We start from the raw sequence: 15,390 nt of genomic DNA, 5'->3' as shown, positions 1-15,390 counted from the left end.
GCTGCTTCTGCACTTCATCCCGTTCCCGTTTTTTGAACAGCGTAACATCCGTGTGTAGATGTGCTGGCAGTGTCCCTGGTGGGCTGAAAAATGTCATTTTCAGGACGGTGTGAATGCGGAGAATCTTCCCACTGCATTTTTTAAAAAAGGCTGTTTTTGATCAGAGAACAACCCGGCGTGCAGCCCGAAGCGAGAACAAACACTCCGACCGTGCAAAACACAAAACCCGCCGCCGCGACACAAAACACACCGACTGATAGTGAAGCACTCGAGAGGCAAGTGGAAAATGGATTGGTTGGGGAAAAATGGCCGTAATCTTTCCAGCGGTGGTAAAGTGTGACATCTGGTACAGAATGACTTAAAACTGAGCTGAACAAATTGAGTGTTTACTTAACTGCAGGCGATGCCAACCTATGACATCACAGCCAATAAAATCTCCCCTGAAAAAGGAGCAAAATCCCCCGAAGAAGAAAACAAATGTATGTGTGTGTGAGTGTGTGTGAGCTGTGTGTATCAAGTGTCTAATTGCAGCGTGTGAATGAAGGCAGACTGTGAGCCGGTGGGTCCGTTTACCTCCTTGACTCTCTGGATCATCGGCTGCAGCCAATCGGTGTTGACCTCGCAGTGGCTGTCCAAGAAGGTCAAGATGGAGGCCGAGGCCGTGTTGGCTCCGCGCACACGTGATCGGATCAGACCTGAAGGGGAGGGAGAAAAAACCGATACTGAAGTCAAACCGGTCGAGTATTTCCAGTATTTTCCAGCTTCACTGCATGTTGGGATATTTCTGATGCTGAGTGTCGGAAAAGTGACAGCTGGCACGAAATTGAAGCTCATTGTGGGTCACTTCACTGATTTAACACGTCATAGTCGATGTATTTGTTACACACCGTCTTCTCGGCCTGTCAACAGAAGTATAACATCGCCTGCACTTGCAAAAAATCCTTCCAAAAGGTCTCATGTGACACCAGTTCAGATTTCTTCACTGGCTCCTTATTAAAAATCACAATTCAATCCTAAAAATACTTCTGAAGCTTCAGGATAATGTCTTCTGTCTTGTTTTTTTTTTTATTGTGAAGTACTCTGCAGTGTGGGATTTGTTCCAGTAACTGCCTCCATTTTGGATCTGGTTTCCAAGATGGTAAAATGCCCAGATTTGTTAAGTGCCACAGCAAATTAGTATTTATCAGATCTTTCATTCACACTTGAGCAATCGCTTTTGCCTCTTTCTGACACTGCAGGCATCTGCAAGGAAAACAAAGACATGTTCCGTGTTTCGACACAGCAGATCGCCTTCAAAGTTGTGGACATGCTTTAACAAAGTCGTTAAAACACCCGCCAGGTGCAACATCAGTGGAAGTGTCGAGGACGATGAGTGCTCTGGTGTTTGACAAAATCATGTGAGCTACATCTTCTGCGCTTAATCTAGATAATATTTGCTGAATCATACAGTGGCATTATCTTCCATCTAATAAGAATCAATGAGGCACAAACATGTCACGTCTTTTGTGTCTTTAGACGAGTGGTTGATTTCATTTATCTCTGAGTCCGTTTCTACAACTTGGTCGCAACGTATCCATTCCAACCAAACGTGAACACATATTCTCAATATTTAAACTTTTGTGCATTAACGATGCAAAGTTGGCAGATAGAAACCCGCCTACAGACTAGGAGTGACTATTTTCTATCCATTATTTTCTCAGTTAATCTCTATCTCGATTGGTTGTTTGGTCTAGAAAATGAAAGGAAATAGTAATAAAATGTCGATCAGGTGTTTCAAAAAGATCAAGACGACATACTCTTTGTCCACAAACTAGAGATCATCAATTTACTCTAAAATAAATGGACTATTGTCCAATGTAACGCAGCAATCTGAGGAGTCTGAATCTTTTTTTTCTTGAATATTACTCAAACCGATAATCAAACTAGTTGGCAATTAATCAAACAGTCGTCATCAAGTTGATTAACTGCTGCAGCTCTATTACAGACATATGCAGCCTGTGATAAGAGGTCATGAACTTGCATCAAGATACGTTAAACACATATAAACAGGACTATGACTATGAATGTATAGTTTGAATCTGCAGCTCACAAGGAAATATAATTTCTGCATGTTTGGACTCATTTTTTTTTAACATTCTTTCCATAAACCGTCATTTGCAAGTCCACCGTCATAATTAGTGCACAGCCTCGCTCGAATTTATTATTACTTTCTTTGTGAACGTGTTGCTTCGTGTCAGGACTTGGTGCATGATGTGTGGAGAGAAAAATTCCAGAAAGGTAGTGAGTTGTTTTTTTTTTTTCCAGATGGCTGCTTGAGACTCGAGTCTCTCTGTCTTATTACTGAACATCTGCTGTTGATCCTCGATTACAACGCTCCTCTGCTTCAAACTCTGATTAAACTGCGTTTAGAAGTCCAACATTCTCTGTGTTTCTGTAAAAACGCTCAGCGCAGTGGGCGTAAAATGCTTCATGCATCTCTTCTGTGTTTTCCTTTTGAGCCTTTTGCTCATGAAATAATTGTTTCTTCTTTGTTTTCGGAGATAATTCCACCGGAAACGTTTAAAAAAGCTTTTCCAGAACAAATAGGCTTTTGAAATGAAACCAGTTGATTGGATTAGCCTGAAGTAGATACCAGAGTGTGTCACACTTTTTTGCCCTAACAGCCACTTTAAATAGCTTGTTTTAGGAAAAAAGCGTTAATTGGGAGCTGAGGGTAAAATCTATTTCAGAGGACACAGAATCACTGCAGGCAGCGGACGAACGGCAGTAAAGGTGTCTCTCTGCATCAGATGTGCAATCACAGTGATTTGCATTCAACACAGAACTGTGGGGGAGGCTAATTGTCTTTTTTTCCTGCAGCAGCTACAGTTAATTAAAAGGATGCATCTCATCAGCTGAAGAGTTTTGTTCCAAAGTCAGAGATCATTAAAATAACAGAAACTTGTGAAGTGTTTGTTAGCTAATTGTGCTTTTCTTTTTTTTTTTAAATGAGAACAAAAGCTGGAGATACCTTTCACATGATTGTTTTTGTCTGATTTATGTGTTTTGTTTTGTTTTTAACTTGGTGCTTGATGAGAAGGTCAAGTTTCTCTGATACACCTAATGATTGAATTATAGCTTCTTCTTTTGAACATCGTGCAGCATCGCCGTGGGTGAAAATGTGTTTGTGCCACATAGAAATATGAATCATTAGTGTCTACTTCTCTTTGAAGCTGAACGGAATAAATAAGATTTAACAGAGACCGTGTGAAGCAGCTTGGCTCGGCGCTGCTAGTTAGGGTTGTTTTCTAAATCTTTACAGCAAAGATGAGACGAAACGTCCCAAAAGTTTGTCATCGTCAACAAAATCCCCTGAAAAGACCCAAACCGACGACGTGTTAGTCGGTCTCACAATAGCTTCTCCCTTCCCTGCTCTGATCTGTGGGTCTCAGCTCCGAGTCCCTTCGGTTCCTGAGGACATTAATCTTTAAAAGCAGGTCAAGAACACATAGTTTTATTTTTAGAAAAGGCTCAGTAATTTCCTCAAACCAAAGGGTACTTTTTAGCACATTACTCAACCCAGACCAAAATAGTGCATTTGCAGAGCGGGTCGTGCACTAATCAGGAGGTCTGGGGGTTCGGTTCCCCCGGATCCAGCTGCAGGTCCAACCCCAACAACCGTCGCTGCAGAGGAAAATCTATCCCAGGGGCAGCGGTGAAGGTTAGAGAAGCGAGCTCGTGACCAGAGGGTCGCTGTTTCAAATCCCCGGGACCAGCGGGATAAATCTGATGGGGGGGGGAGTGAAAGGCAGCACTTGCTCCATTCTCATCAGCACCACTGAGGTGCCCTTGAGCAAGGCCCCTAACCCCGAATGCTTCAACAGAGCTGCTCAGTGTCCAACAGATCAGACTGCCACTGTATATATCTGAATACATTCAATGACAAATGTAAAGAAACATAATGTTTTAAAGCTTTATTCACCTTGAATTTTGTCTTTTTAGCTGACTTTCCTGAGCTGGAGCTGGTTATTTTGGGTATATTGTGGATATTTTGCACAATTCGACAAAATATACAGCAAAGGTCTTGTTGTTTTAGACATTATAATGCAGAATTATCACATATTAAATGAACACGTAACGTACCAGACTGCTCCTAAGCGAGGCTAATGAGTTGAGTGAGTTACGAGTTTTGTCTGAGAGGAGTTTACAGATTACAGAGTCTTTTCCTCGGTTCTTATCTTTAACAACAAAAGCCTCCTGCGTGCCTGCTTGTTGTAACTGTGCGCACATTTACGCTGGATGATCTCAGGCAGCAGACTAACACGTTAACGGACAGAAAGTCAACGACGTCTGAGGGTGTGAAACCATCTGCGAGAGTAAAAAGATCTTCAGTATCACACAGGCAGGTTCTCTTTTCTGCGTCTTTATGGTGATTATTGTACTTTTTAAAAAACTTTTATAGTCCCTTTTTTTTTTAGACTTCCACAGGCGAACAAAAAGGATTTTGATTGAACTCGATGGTTTATTCTGTGTGGAGGATTTGGAGAGTCTTTCAAAGTAAACTTGAGCTGACGCCGGCTCCGGCCGTACCTCGGATGCCAGTCGGGAACTGCTGGCCTAAATCCAATATGCTTGTGTTTTGTCAGCATGTGGTTCATAAGCCCAAACAAAGTCTTTGGTGTGCGGTGAGAGCAGCAACACGAGCAGCAACCTGAGTCAGAGGGATTATTGTGAGACATCCAAATAAATCAGCATCATCGTTCTGGCTTTTAGTTTGGACCGAGTTTGTTGTTTTGTGGGTCGAGGATTTCATCTAATTCAGGGATTAATTTAATCCAGATTCCTCGGACACAATGCTTTCTTCTTTACATTTTGTGGGTTTTAATACAAGGATGAAATGGGCTTTAAAAAAAAAAAAAAAAAAAGCAGATACGTTTTACTGTGTCATGTTCGTGTATCTGCCGAGAGGAAGCGACGAAGCCAAGTGTGTGATGTGGGTGGATTTTTCGGATCGGTCTCAGACCAGAATTGACCCCATTAAACTTTGGTGCAAATCTGATTATCCAGGAAATACTTTCTTTTAACATTATGTGACATTTCTTTGACATTTTTGTTCCTCCTTCATGCTTGATTGCTTAAAATAACTCATACAGCACCTTTAAAGTATATAACATCTCTGCATTAAAATATCTTTAAATGACTCCTCTGTTGTGTATTTTGTTGAGTTGTGTACGTCCATTACCATAAATGTTTGCAACAATTTCCAAACTGAGAGAAATCTGTAATTTAGTCCTCGGAAACGATGCGTTTCATTTGGTCGCCTGTCGCTGTAACCTCCAGCAGAGAGTCGTTGAATGTGACTAAACATTATGTGAGTAAAACTAGAAAACATAACCTCATCTGTGAACGTTTCTGCATGACTCATACTGATTTTTTCATCAGCAGCGGCGGCTGTTTAACATCGCAGACAACATCTCCCATGACCCAACGCTCCTTATGTCCTTATGTGTTTTGTTGTGATTGAGAAACCTTAGCAACAGGAATGACAAACTCTGCATCGAAGGCCAGTTTATCTCCCCCCCACCCAGCTGTTGCCCCACACTCACCCTCTCTCCGGCCGTTCCTCAGGCAGCGCACTTTGGGGATCTGAGCGAGCAGCTGGCAGTCCTCAGCTGGAGGAGGAGAGCAGAGGAGATGGGATGTTATGGTGAAGGCAGAACACACATTGAGAAACACACCCGTCCTCCTCCAAACCCAGCCTCGTCTCACACTCCGTCACTTGCCAGCCTCCCCCCCCAAAAGAAACACACCACACAAGAAGACGCCTCAGCATGATATGACTCCAAAACACACCACGTTCAAACATTCATCAGAGTCCTGCGAATAATCAGAAACACATAAACACAAAGTCTCATGAAGGTCTCTGAGTTTCTTTTCGCAGGATGATTTAATTCAAAATTCCCTTTTCCCGTAAACAGATCCAGCGAGCAGCCCGTTCCCATCTTTCCACTCCCTTTCTTTCTACGTGAGCAGTCGCTGATGCTGACATTGCGTTGACACACACGCCTTGACGTCATTGCAAACAACATGCAAACTCAGGTACACACACACACACACACACACACACACAGACTCATGGTTTAGAGGATTAGCATAGAGTGAGTATGATCTGGCTGCGGGGATTGTGGGCGGATCAGGCGGGCCCCCTCCTCAGCCTGGCGCTGACAGAAACAAGCATGACGAGTTGTAATCCCGCTTGATTAAATTTGCTGTGTGTACAAACCTGTTTGTTTGCATTTAAGCTGTCGATTCACTGGGGACACGCGTGAGTGTGTGAGAGGGCAGGAGTGTATTAATGCCTCACTGTTGCTCATAAGGAAGGGACAGCTGGTGTGTGTGTGTGTGTGTGTGTGTGTGTGTGTGTGTGTGTGTGTGTGTGTGTGGAGTGAAGAGGAGGGGGGCTTTAACTGCTCGGGGAAGATGAGCAGAAAGTCACAGATCACACCCACCGAGCAGATGTTGTGTACTTTTAGCCAGATTGTGTCCACGTGTGCGCGTGTGTGCGCTTGCAATGCATTATACAGTCAGTAACATGCACACAACTGGAGAAAGTGTGTGCTGCTTCGACCCACGTTCTGAACACGAAGTGTGTTTTCAAAGGATTAACAACGCAGTGAAGAGTGATTTCTTAAATGCCTTCAAAAAAAATCACACAGTTAAGGGATAACAGCAAAATAGTCTTACAGCATCCTCGTAAACATAAACAAACAAGCGCGGAGAATCGTACAATGTGTCCGTACAGCTAAGGAAGCCCCAAGATCCAAAATTGATTGGAAAAGATGTTATTTACACCCTTTAAATCAGCTGAGATCATCACTGTATCAGCTTAGCTAAAAGTATTAGCATGCAACCTGCAACTGTGTGTCGGCGGTGAAACATCGTTTCAATCAATTTGGGATGTCAGGGCGTCTGGAAGGATGAGATGTCCGGAGCTGTTCAGTCTCAAACAAGTCCTCAACAACTTCAGTCATCTTGTTCCTCACCTTCAGACGAGTAACTCTTCTAGCTTAGCAGCTACAGTGTTTGAAAAAGTGAGTTTGAATCAATTTTGGATCCCGGGGGCTTCTGGAGACTTGGATTACGTCAGACAAGCTGTGTGCAGCCATTTTGTGTTTGTTGTTCTTTTGGTCCTAATTTACTTCAGTTGTTTAGGGAGAATGCTGAGATGCACTTTTGCTGTCAACCCCCAGAAATGTTTTGTTGACTATGAAACTTTCCATCAGCATGTGGGTGAGAAAAAAAACAAAAAAACGCGGGTGATAAAAACACATAAAACAGGGCACAGTTGAAATAAAAGAGCTTCTCCCAGCTTACGAAAACTAACACAAACAGTTACAAACTTAAATCATTTTTTTAAAAAAATGACGTGTAAATGTGCAAAATTGAAGATAATCAATAGTGAGCTGTCATCAGCTTCCTCCACACTGACCGCTAAAAGACAGTGAACGGCAGCTTACGGTATTTACAGAGGTTTATTTTCGTCTCGACACTAGTGGAGTCACATGCTGTCGTCTGGACTCACACTAAAGATCACCGTCCTTGATTGAGGACGGCGTCCTCATGATTTAGGAAAGCCTTAATAGGATTACACTCAGGGAGGATGACCGACATCCACCACCACCACCACCGCCGCCACCCGTCCGCCTGCCACGTCTACTAAATCAGCTCACACTCTCACTGCCTCACCTGCCTACATGTATTAACTCCCTGACTTTAAAATGTTCATCCATTTATTCCTTTTGTTCCTTTTTGAAAACATGATAGTGACACACGTGAAAGTTCAGTGAAAAAATGGGTTTTATGTAATTTAGGTGAACTGGGTTTCGCAACACTTAAGTGTAATTATTCCTGAACCAGAGGAAGAGTTACGCTGTCAGAGCGTTTGTCTGCTCTGACTGTTGTATTGCATCCAGATGGTAAAATCGGTGATTTACTGTAAATACAAGTCAGTAATTGTCGCCTGGCAACGAACAATGTCAGAACAAATAAAACACGAGGTCTTAGATTCTGGTTCTCAAACCATATTTAGTTAATTTCATTCAAAATGAGTCTTTGGAAAGTGATTTATAGAGCGTTTCATCTTGTAAAATGACATCTGTTAACAGAAGACAGTTGTGGGAATCTGTTCTCATACACACGATCATACGTTGTTTTATTTCTGCAGGGTTTATATCTTGTTTTTTACATCTCACCAGTCTGCTTTACCTCCACACCTGCACTGCTTCTCCTTTGTTAGCCCTGTTCTTAGTGATCGTTCCAGCTCCTTCCCTGTTCCTAGAGTTTCTACACTCATTAATCTCACCTGTGTTTCTCCACCTCACCTCATCCCCTCATTATTTTAGTTTGTATTTTAGTCCAGTCTTTAATTCAGTTTTCATGGAGTTATCCGTTGTGTGTTTCCCCGTTCATCTTGTTTTATTTCCCTATTCCTGCCGTTGTGTTTCCCTGTTCCTGTCATGTTTCTCTGCTCCCGAATAAACTTCATTCACTGATATTCCTTCACTGATATAATATTAGGTGTTTCTTACGTGTGAAAGACACATTTTGCCGAGTGGCTTTGCAGGAAATGAATCTCCAACGTTATCATCTCCAGCTTTAAAAATCACAATAAGAACATTTGGTTTGTAAGTTGTGTGACTAATTAATTGATTGTATAAAGAGACCATGGAAAAAAAGCTTTTTAGAGGAATATGCTCTGCCTCCTGCCTTTAAATGGCAGATGAAACAGCAGCTTTATTTGACTGTTCCTTGGTGGGGATCACGTCTAATAAAACAGAATTAGGAAGGAGCAACACAGAGACCACAGTGAGAGCTGGAGGAAACAGAGTAGTTGGTTAATGGGAGGCTTAATGGCTCACAGGCAAGAACTAAAAACCACAAACTGGAACTGGAGTTTGGAGTGTTTTGTTACAAGTTTCACATGATAATTGATGCTGAAACATCCTGAAATCCAAAACAGGGACGAGAAACAGGGCTGTTTGTGAGCTCGAGGTGGCTGCAGGTGAGCTGGCTGCAGAAAACAAGGTATTAGGAAGCTAATCGAGCTCCTGCTGCTCCCGCCGCTGAGACACTACTGTTCAGATGTCTGGCCAGCTCTGACACCTCTAAGTGTGTGTGTGCGTGTGTGTGTGTGTCTGAGCACACAGTGAATGTAGGTCACTGTGCTGTTCCCACAGACAGAAGATGCATGTGGTGGTAATTACAGAAATCGCTGTGGACAGTGTAAAGCATGAGCTCATGTAAGTCCTTCTGCCTAATGCTGACAAAGGGGAATAATTACAACGGTGCGGTGATCCTTTAATTCCACAGCTACATAAAAATATAACCCGGCACTTAACGCTGCTATTAACCGATTTGTTTTTTGTTTTTTTTAAATCTCAAGGTCAATTAGTCTTCTAACTCTCAGTTTGTCGTTGTTTGAAAGCTGCTGCGGCTCATTTTCTGCCGTCGTTTTGTTGTTAAAGCCGCAGCATCATTGATCATCCTCAGGATGCTCCCAGCTCCCATTCTCCGAATTGTGTGACAAGTCTTTAAAAGCCTCTCCTGTCTCCAGGCGTTATCCTCCGTCTACATTTTTGTTATCATTTGGCTTTTCTCATTGACTGGAACACTCATTTGACATTTGACATCACGCACATTCACAGCAGACGACAGAATGAAAAGAGCTCGACACCTGGCAGGCCGGGCCGCAGCCGGGATCTTTTAGAAATATACAAGTTACGGGTTCAAATTGTTTGACAAGTTACATGTCGGAGAAACCAGAAGCCCTTCGGTTAAGGTCGGGGAAAGATACTGCGGGATGTTTTGATCCACTTTTAAAGGTTATACGTCCGGGAAAGATGATTCAGTTGTATGTTGACAAATGCCTGGTAGCGTACGAGGACAATGTTATCAGATTCCACTGAGATTTTTTCAGTTTAAGTCCACAAACAACAAAGGGGCTTTGATGGCACTCGGTGAAAAAACTGCGAGAGAAAGGCATCGCCAAGCATCGGATCCTGTTTCCAGACAGACTTTTCTTGACTCGTGGTGAGGCCACCCAGCAGCGGTCAACAACCACATCGCTGGGAATGGGACGCTAGAGAACGGAGAAGGGAGGGTTTTTCTTGACGAAGGGAACAAATTAGGCAGGCCCGTTCTGTAAATATCGAGATGTCACAGCTTGTCTTTTTTTATTTCACCTTCTGAGGCAGCTGGATTATTCACAATGAAGCAGTTGGGTTCCTCAGCTGTTCGGTGGTTAAACGCTCCACTATCTTCACCAGCTACACGCTAACTCTGTCTGTCTGCGGCTTGGTGTGAGGCTCGTGTGTGAATCCTTGAAAATGTTCGCACTGCCTCTCCAGAGAGACTGAAAATCAGGTCACCCTCAAGTGAACCTGGTCAGGAGCCTATTCTAAATCCGCCAGCTACACCACCCTGTTACAAAGCGGCAGAAAATGAAGCTTCACCGTCTCATTTCTTCTCTTCTTCCGTTCACCCATCCGTCCTTCTTGATCTTAGATCTGTGATGAAAACTACTCTCGCCTGATTTTACCACTGCAGCTTCAAATGACACTAAGAAGAGCAGTGAAAGTGAGCCACAATAGCCCGAGAATCAGCTGAAAGAAGTTAAAACGCCGCACAAACCCAAACTTATAATCCCAATCACAGCTTTCACCAACATTAACAAAGCTCACAAACTCACGGTCCGAGCTGAAGTCGTCTATCAAGATGATCTCTTGAATCAGAGACGGAGGACTTCGCATCAGGACGCTGAGGGCAAAAGAAAAAAAGAGAGAGACGGAGATCAGACAAAAACACAAGTCAGTGTTTCCCGTCTAATCAGTCCAGCTGCGTCCCATCTCGTTACCTTTTGATGGTGCGGAGGAGGGTGGAGCGAGCCTCATTGTGGAAGGTGATGATGATACTGGTGGAGGGAAGGTCTGTGTCATAATTCAGAGATGCACACCTGCAGAGAGAAGAAGCAGCTTTAACTTATGTTTCTTCAGAGATGGCGTGTGGGTGTTAAACTGCCTCAGACGTCTACGTGTCCAGCCTTTGAACACAAACATACCAGGCTCTTAGTTTTTTTTTGGGGGGGGGGTGGTTGAAGTGATTTGCAGCGGTGCCCCGCAGAGTCGCCTCTGTATTGTTGCCGTAGTGACGTGAAAATATCCGGTTGCCAGGCAACAATAGCACAGGTTTCTGACCCTCCGTTTTAATCTGGTACCTGTTGCTGGGAGCTTTGAGAACAAGTCCGAAGACACGCAGATGAAATATATGACACACCAGCGGTTCTGTTGTCGTAAACCAATTAAATCAGTTTGTTTACAGCAACAAAAATAACACAATGAGGATTCAGCGGTGTGAAAATTGATGGTGTAACATATCTATACGTATTGAATTCTACCGTATTAGAGTATTAAAAAAAATGTAAAATCTTCTTCCCTTCTGTTTTCATTCCTTTAGGGGTGATTTTAACTGATGTAACTGAAGAGAAGTTAAAAGCACAATGTGTAATTCCTGCCACTTGTGTTCCCTTCTTCAAAAACGAAACAAAAGGCATTTGCCAAGTGTGGAGAGCTGTGTGGAGACGGGCTGCACCGCATCTGTCGCTACTCAAATCCATCCGAATCTGGAGGAGAGACCCGGGTGCAGAGCCAGAACGTCTGGAGGAATAAAACTTCCCAGAAAAAGGAAGTGTTGATATTATTTTGTCTACCCCCTGTGTTGGATGGAAACAGCTTAAAGTGAATCCAGCAGCAGGGAGAGGTCAGATCGTTCTTATTTTCAGTGTATTTGAACGTAATTTGTTTGCCCCTGTAAAGCACTTTGAGGTGCCTCGTGTCTGAGTTGTGCTGTACAAATAAACCTGCCTGAATCTATCTAGAAGTACACCGAGATCCACGTGCAGCTCTATCCTGATTAATCCTCGATCTGCTTGTGCAGATCAAACAGACTGACCGCACCCTCGACTGAGGTTTAACCCTGCTCACCTGTAGTGTCGGGTGTCTCTGATGGCTCGCTCGCTGCCCAGCCGGTCGCTCTCCTGCAGGTTGAAGGCGTGGTCTCTGTACGGGTCGTCTCCCGGCTTCAGCTGCTTCCCGGCCAGGTAGGCCTTCTCATCGAGGCCGCCCAGGAGCTGGCTCTGCTGCTCCGCCCGCGGGGGCTGGGTCACCTGCAGAGGACACGACAAGGTGCGTCTTTACGTACTCACGACAGCTGAGAAGAAATAAATGATTAAAATTCAAGTCAAAGAAAAGAATGAATGATTTAAAACCTGGAGAATGTTGAGGGATTTAAATGACAAACACAAATGTGTCCTCTGTCACTCGCGTTAATCCACAGAGAGGCTGTTTTGTTGTCAACAAACACTCCACTGTGTCGCCGCCGTCACTTCTGTCAACAAACCGCTTTACTGCCACAGTTGTTACGGAAATGGCTGAGTGCCAAATCCACCTGTCAGCCTCGTGAAGAGAACGCCGGTCTGCTACAGTCTTGTTTTAATGTGTTCCTCGGAAAAACATTTTGTTGTTTATTTATTCCACTGTTGGATGTGAATACATTTAATAAAACCCTCAAGTGAAAAATCTTCCAAAAAGACTTCAAGGACACGTGACAACAGAATATGACCAGATACCAAATTCAGTGTCAGAACCAGCAGATCGGCCTGAAGCCCAACAGGCCACAACACATTATCGACATTGACACAATAATTTGTTATGATCCATGTTTTAAGATTCATGAAATCTTATAACCATGATTTCATAGAAAATGTTACCAGCAGAGAATCAAGTGTTGTTGCTGATTGAATTTCTGTTCATCAACTTATTGATTGGTTGTAAATGGATTTACATGCGGCGCTTCTCTGCCTCCTTAGTAAATGAAGCTCTTTAATATTCACACACACGCCTTGTTAACAATCTGGGGGTTCAGCGTCTTGCTCAAGGACACCTTGACATGCGGACGGAAGGAACTGGGAAATCAAAAAAAAAAAACAACCTTGACATCAGTGGACAAATCTTTCTATCGCTCCTGAGCCTCAGCAGCCAGAATTAAAGAGTGACAGTTCTCCTCTTATATTCAGGCAATGTCTGACAAAGAAAGTCTAAAAAAGAAAAAAAAAATCAAGAGCAACAACTGCTGCAACCCTGCTGCAACCCTGCTCCTCTGAGAATTAAAGTTACGCTCCCCTTCCAGCCGGTCTGAAAGAAGCAGTCAGAAAAATAATTAAAATGTAAATGCAGCTTTTCTTATTCAGGTCAGCGTGTCAGTGTTAACACTGCAAAATGGGATGGGCAGCCATCAAATCAAAATACACAGCATATAAAGCCGCGGTAATTAATGGGTTTCCCCCGCGAGCAGCTTTAACGCTCCTGAGTGGGAGGTTTTAAACAGCCACTGAATACATGAAAGCAGATGAGAGAAGCCTTCATCAAAGAGAGTCAACGGGATGGATGATGATGGTAGGACGGAGGGAGAAAAAGGGGAAACTGAAAAGAAGAGGATGACACTTTGTTCTGAGCTGCTTTATTAAAGGAAGGTGTAGCTGGTGGATTTAGAAAAAAAAGCTCCCGAGCAGGTTCAGGTGTGAGACTGACCTCGTTTCCAGTCTCTCAGGAGAAGGAAGCCTGAGAGTTTTCAAGGATCCGCACACAAACATGGCCGCCGTGCACAGATAGACGCTGAGACAGAGCTGAAAATGAACTTAATATCACTGTGTTACATTCACAGACTAAAGCTGTTAAAGCTGTTAGCGGGAAGCTGCTGAACACAGTGGAGCATTTAGCGGCTATAGATAGTAAGATATTTCCCTCATGAGTTGTTGGAGACCAAAAACAGAGATAAAAAGAGAGTGAATGTTGAACTTTAAGCCATCAAATACATTTAACAGCTGTTTGCTAACGTGCATATCATAACAATGTAGGTAAATAAGTCAATGCTGGCGCCTGAGTCGGGCACAAATCAGGGAAAGCAGATGAAAAACTTGTGGATATGTTATGAGGAAGTCAAGAAACACAAAAGATTATTTTATCTCTGAATTTCAGCCGAATATGAGCTTATATGTCCCTCCTGAAACCTACAACAGACAACGAGCGTCTGCATAGAAAGGAGAACCAAAAACTCCATCTCTGAACTCGTTAGCTTCTGTTTCTTAATGGAGTGGAGGGAGGCTGTCCAGAACAAGCCTAAAGTCATGAAAATGCAAAGTCTTTCACAAAAAACTGCCAGTAGAAAGGTGAGTAACACATGTGCAGAAGAAATTGAAGAGACCAAAACCACGTCTGCACTGCTGATGTTTCAAGAGCAGCTTTCAATTGAACTTGCCGCGATCGGCGTTCCGGGATAGTTTTACATAAATTCTCCCACGAAGAACAAGTCCGCTTGTTACATGGAAGAAGACTGCGATAGAGCTCCACCATATGCAAAAATATGCAAAGGACTCAGAGGAGATTTTCAGGAAAATTTACAGACATAAATAACACACAAATATCTTGGAATTAAGACTAAAAACTATGATTCCTTTTAGAGCAAGGATGCACAGATCTGCAGGATTTAAAGCCATGTTCACGATCACATGTGAAGATAAATAATTTACATCTTTTTATTAGCATTCATGTAGCTTCTATCTATCACTACTGTTTAATTTAAGCCACTTCCTCTTTACTGACATGAACCAGGAGCACAGAGGTGAACCAGAAAGTCAATTCTTCCACCATTTTTCATCTACACCAACATCAGATGGCTGCTGTACGTAGATATGATGTCTTTCCAAAAGGACCATCATGACCAAATATTAAAAGCTACAAAAAATGGTACTCTGGGGATATTAAGACAAAAATAACAGAAGGCACTCAGAGGCCCAGTCCGCTGAATTAAATATGAAGCTCAACTGGAAGATGAAGACGTCCGCCTGCTCCGTCAGGCCCGAGACATAAAGACTGAACAAATCACATACGAGTCAAATCTGTCTGACCGGCTGCAGACGAAGCGCTGCCGGAGCTCTGAGGCTGACAGATGACGGGACACGCAGATTATTGTGTCATGTAGTGATGATGTGATGTGTTTGAGGACTGTCTGCGAACATGTCATCCAGACAAGAAAAAACCACTTTGTTCTTCTGTCATTCCAGCGAGGGAATCGACTGATATGGTGTCTTCACTGAGCTGATACCAATTACTAAGTAATCTAGGAGCCCGATGACCTATATTTGGAATTCATGCACATTTGCAGTAAAAAATAAAAATCTTGGTGGGCAATTGTGAGATATTTTACTTCAGTATTTCCATTTTCCTGCTATTTTATACTCGATATTGACTTGATCATTTTTGGTTACGTTGCAGAATCAGATTATTCAGTGTTGAAAAG

At 43.1% G+C, this 15,390-nt stretch overlaps 1 protein-coding gene across 1 annotated transcript in view; it reads right to left on the bottom strand.

Annotated features, from left to right (window-relative positions):
• The window catches only part of galnt16 (UDP-N-acetyl-alpha-D-galactosamine:polypeptide N-acetylgalactosaminyltransferase 16), a 33,757-nt gene that overhangs the window by 13,304 nt on the left and 5,063 nt on the right, over window positions 1–15,390 (bottom strand). Inside the window, exons 2-6 of the mRNA XM_037072712.1 lie at window positions 12,018–12,199; window positions 10,892–10,990; window positions 10,727–10,794; window positions 5,586–5,651; window positions 574–695 (exon numbers count right to left, since the gene is read on the bottom strand). Of these exons, the coding sequence (XP_036928607.1) occupies window positions 574–695; window positions 5,586–5,651; window positions 10,727–10,794; window positions 10,892–10,990; window positions 12,018–12,199 (537 nt within the window). The remainder of the gene's footprint in view (window positions 1–573; window positions 696–5,585; window positions 5,652–10,726; window positions 10,795–10,891; window positions 10,991–12,017; window positions 12,200–15,390) is intronic.

Source organism: Acanthopagrus latus, chromosome 16, assembly GCF_904848185.1.
Source record: "Acanthopagrus latus isolate v.2019 chromosome 16, fAcaLat1.1, whole genome shotgun sequence".
Taxonomy (NCBI): domain Eukaryota; kingdom Metazoa; phylum Chordata; class Actinopteri; order Spariformes; family Sparidae; genus Acanthopagrus; species Acanthopagrus latus.
Note: the sequence above shows the minus strand (reverse complement) of the source record. Positions and strands in the feature narration are given on the sequence as shown.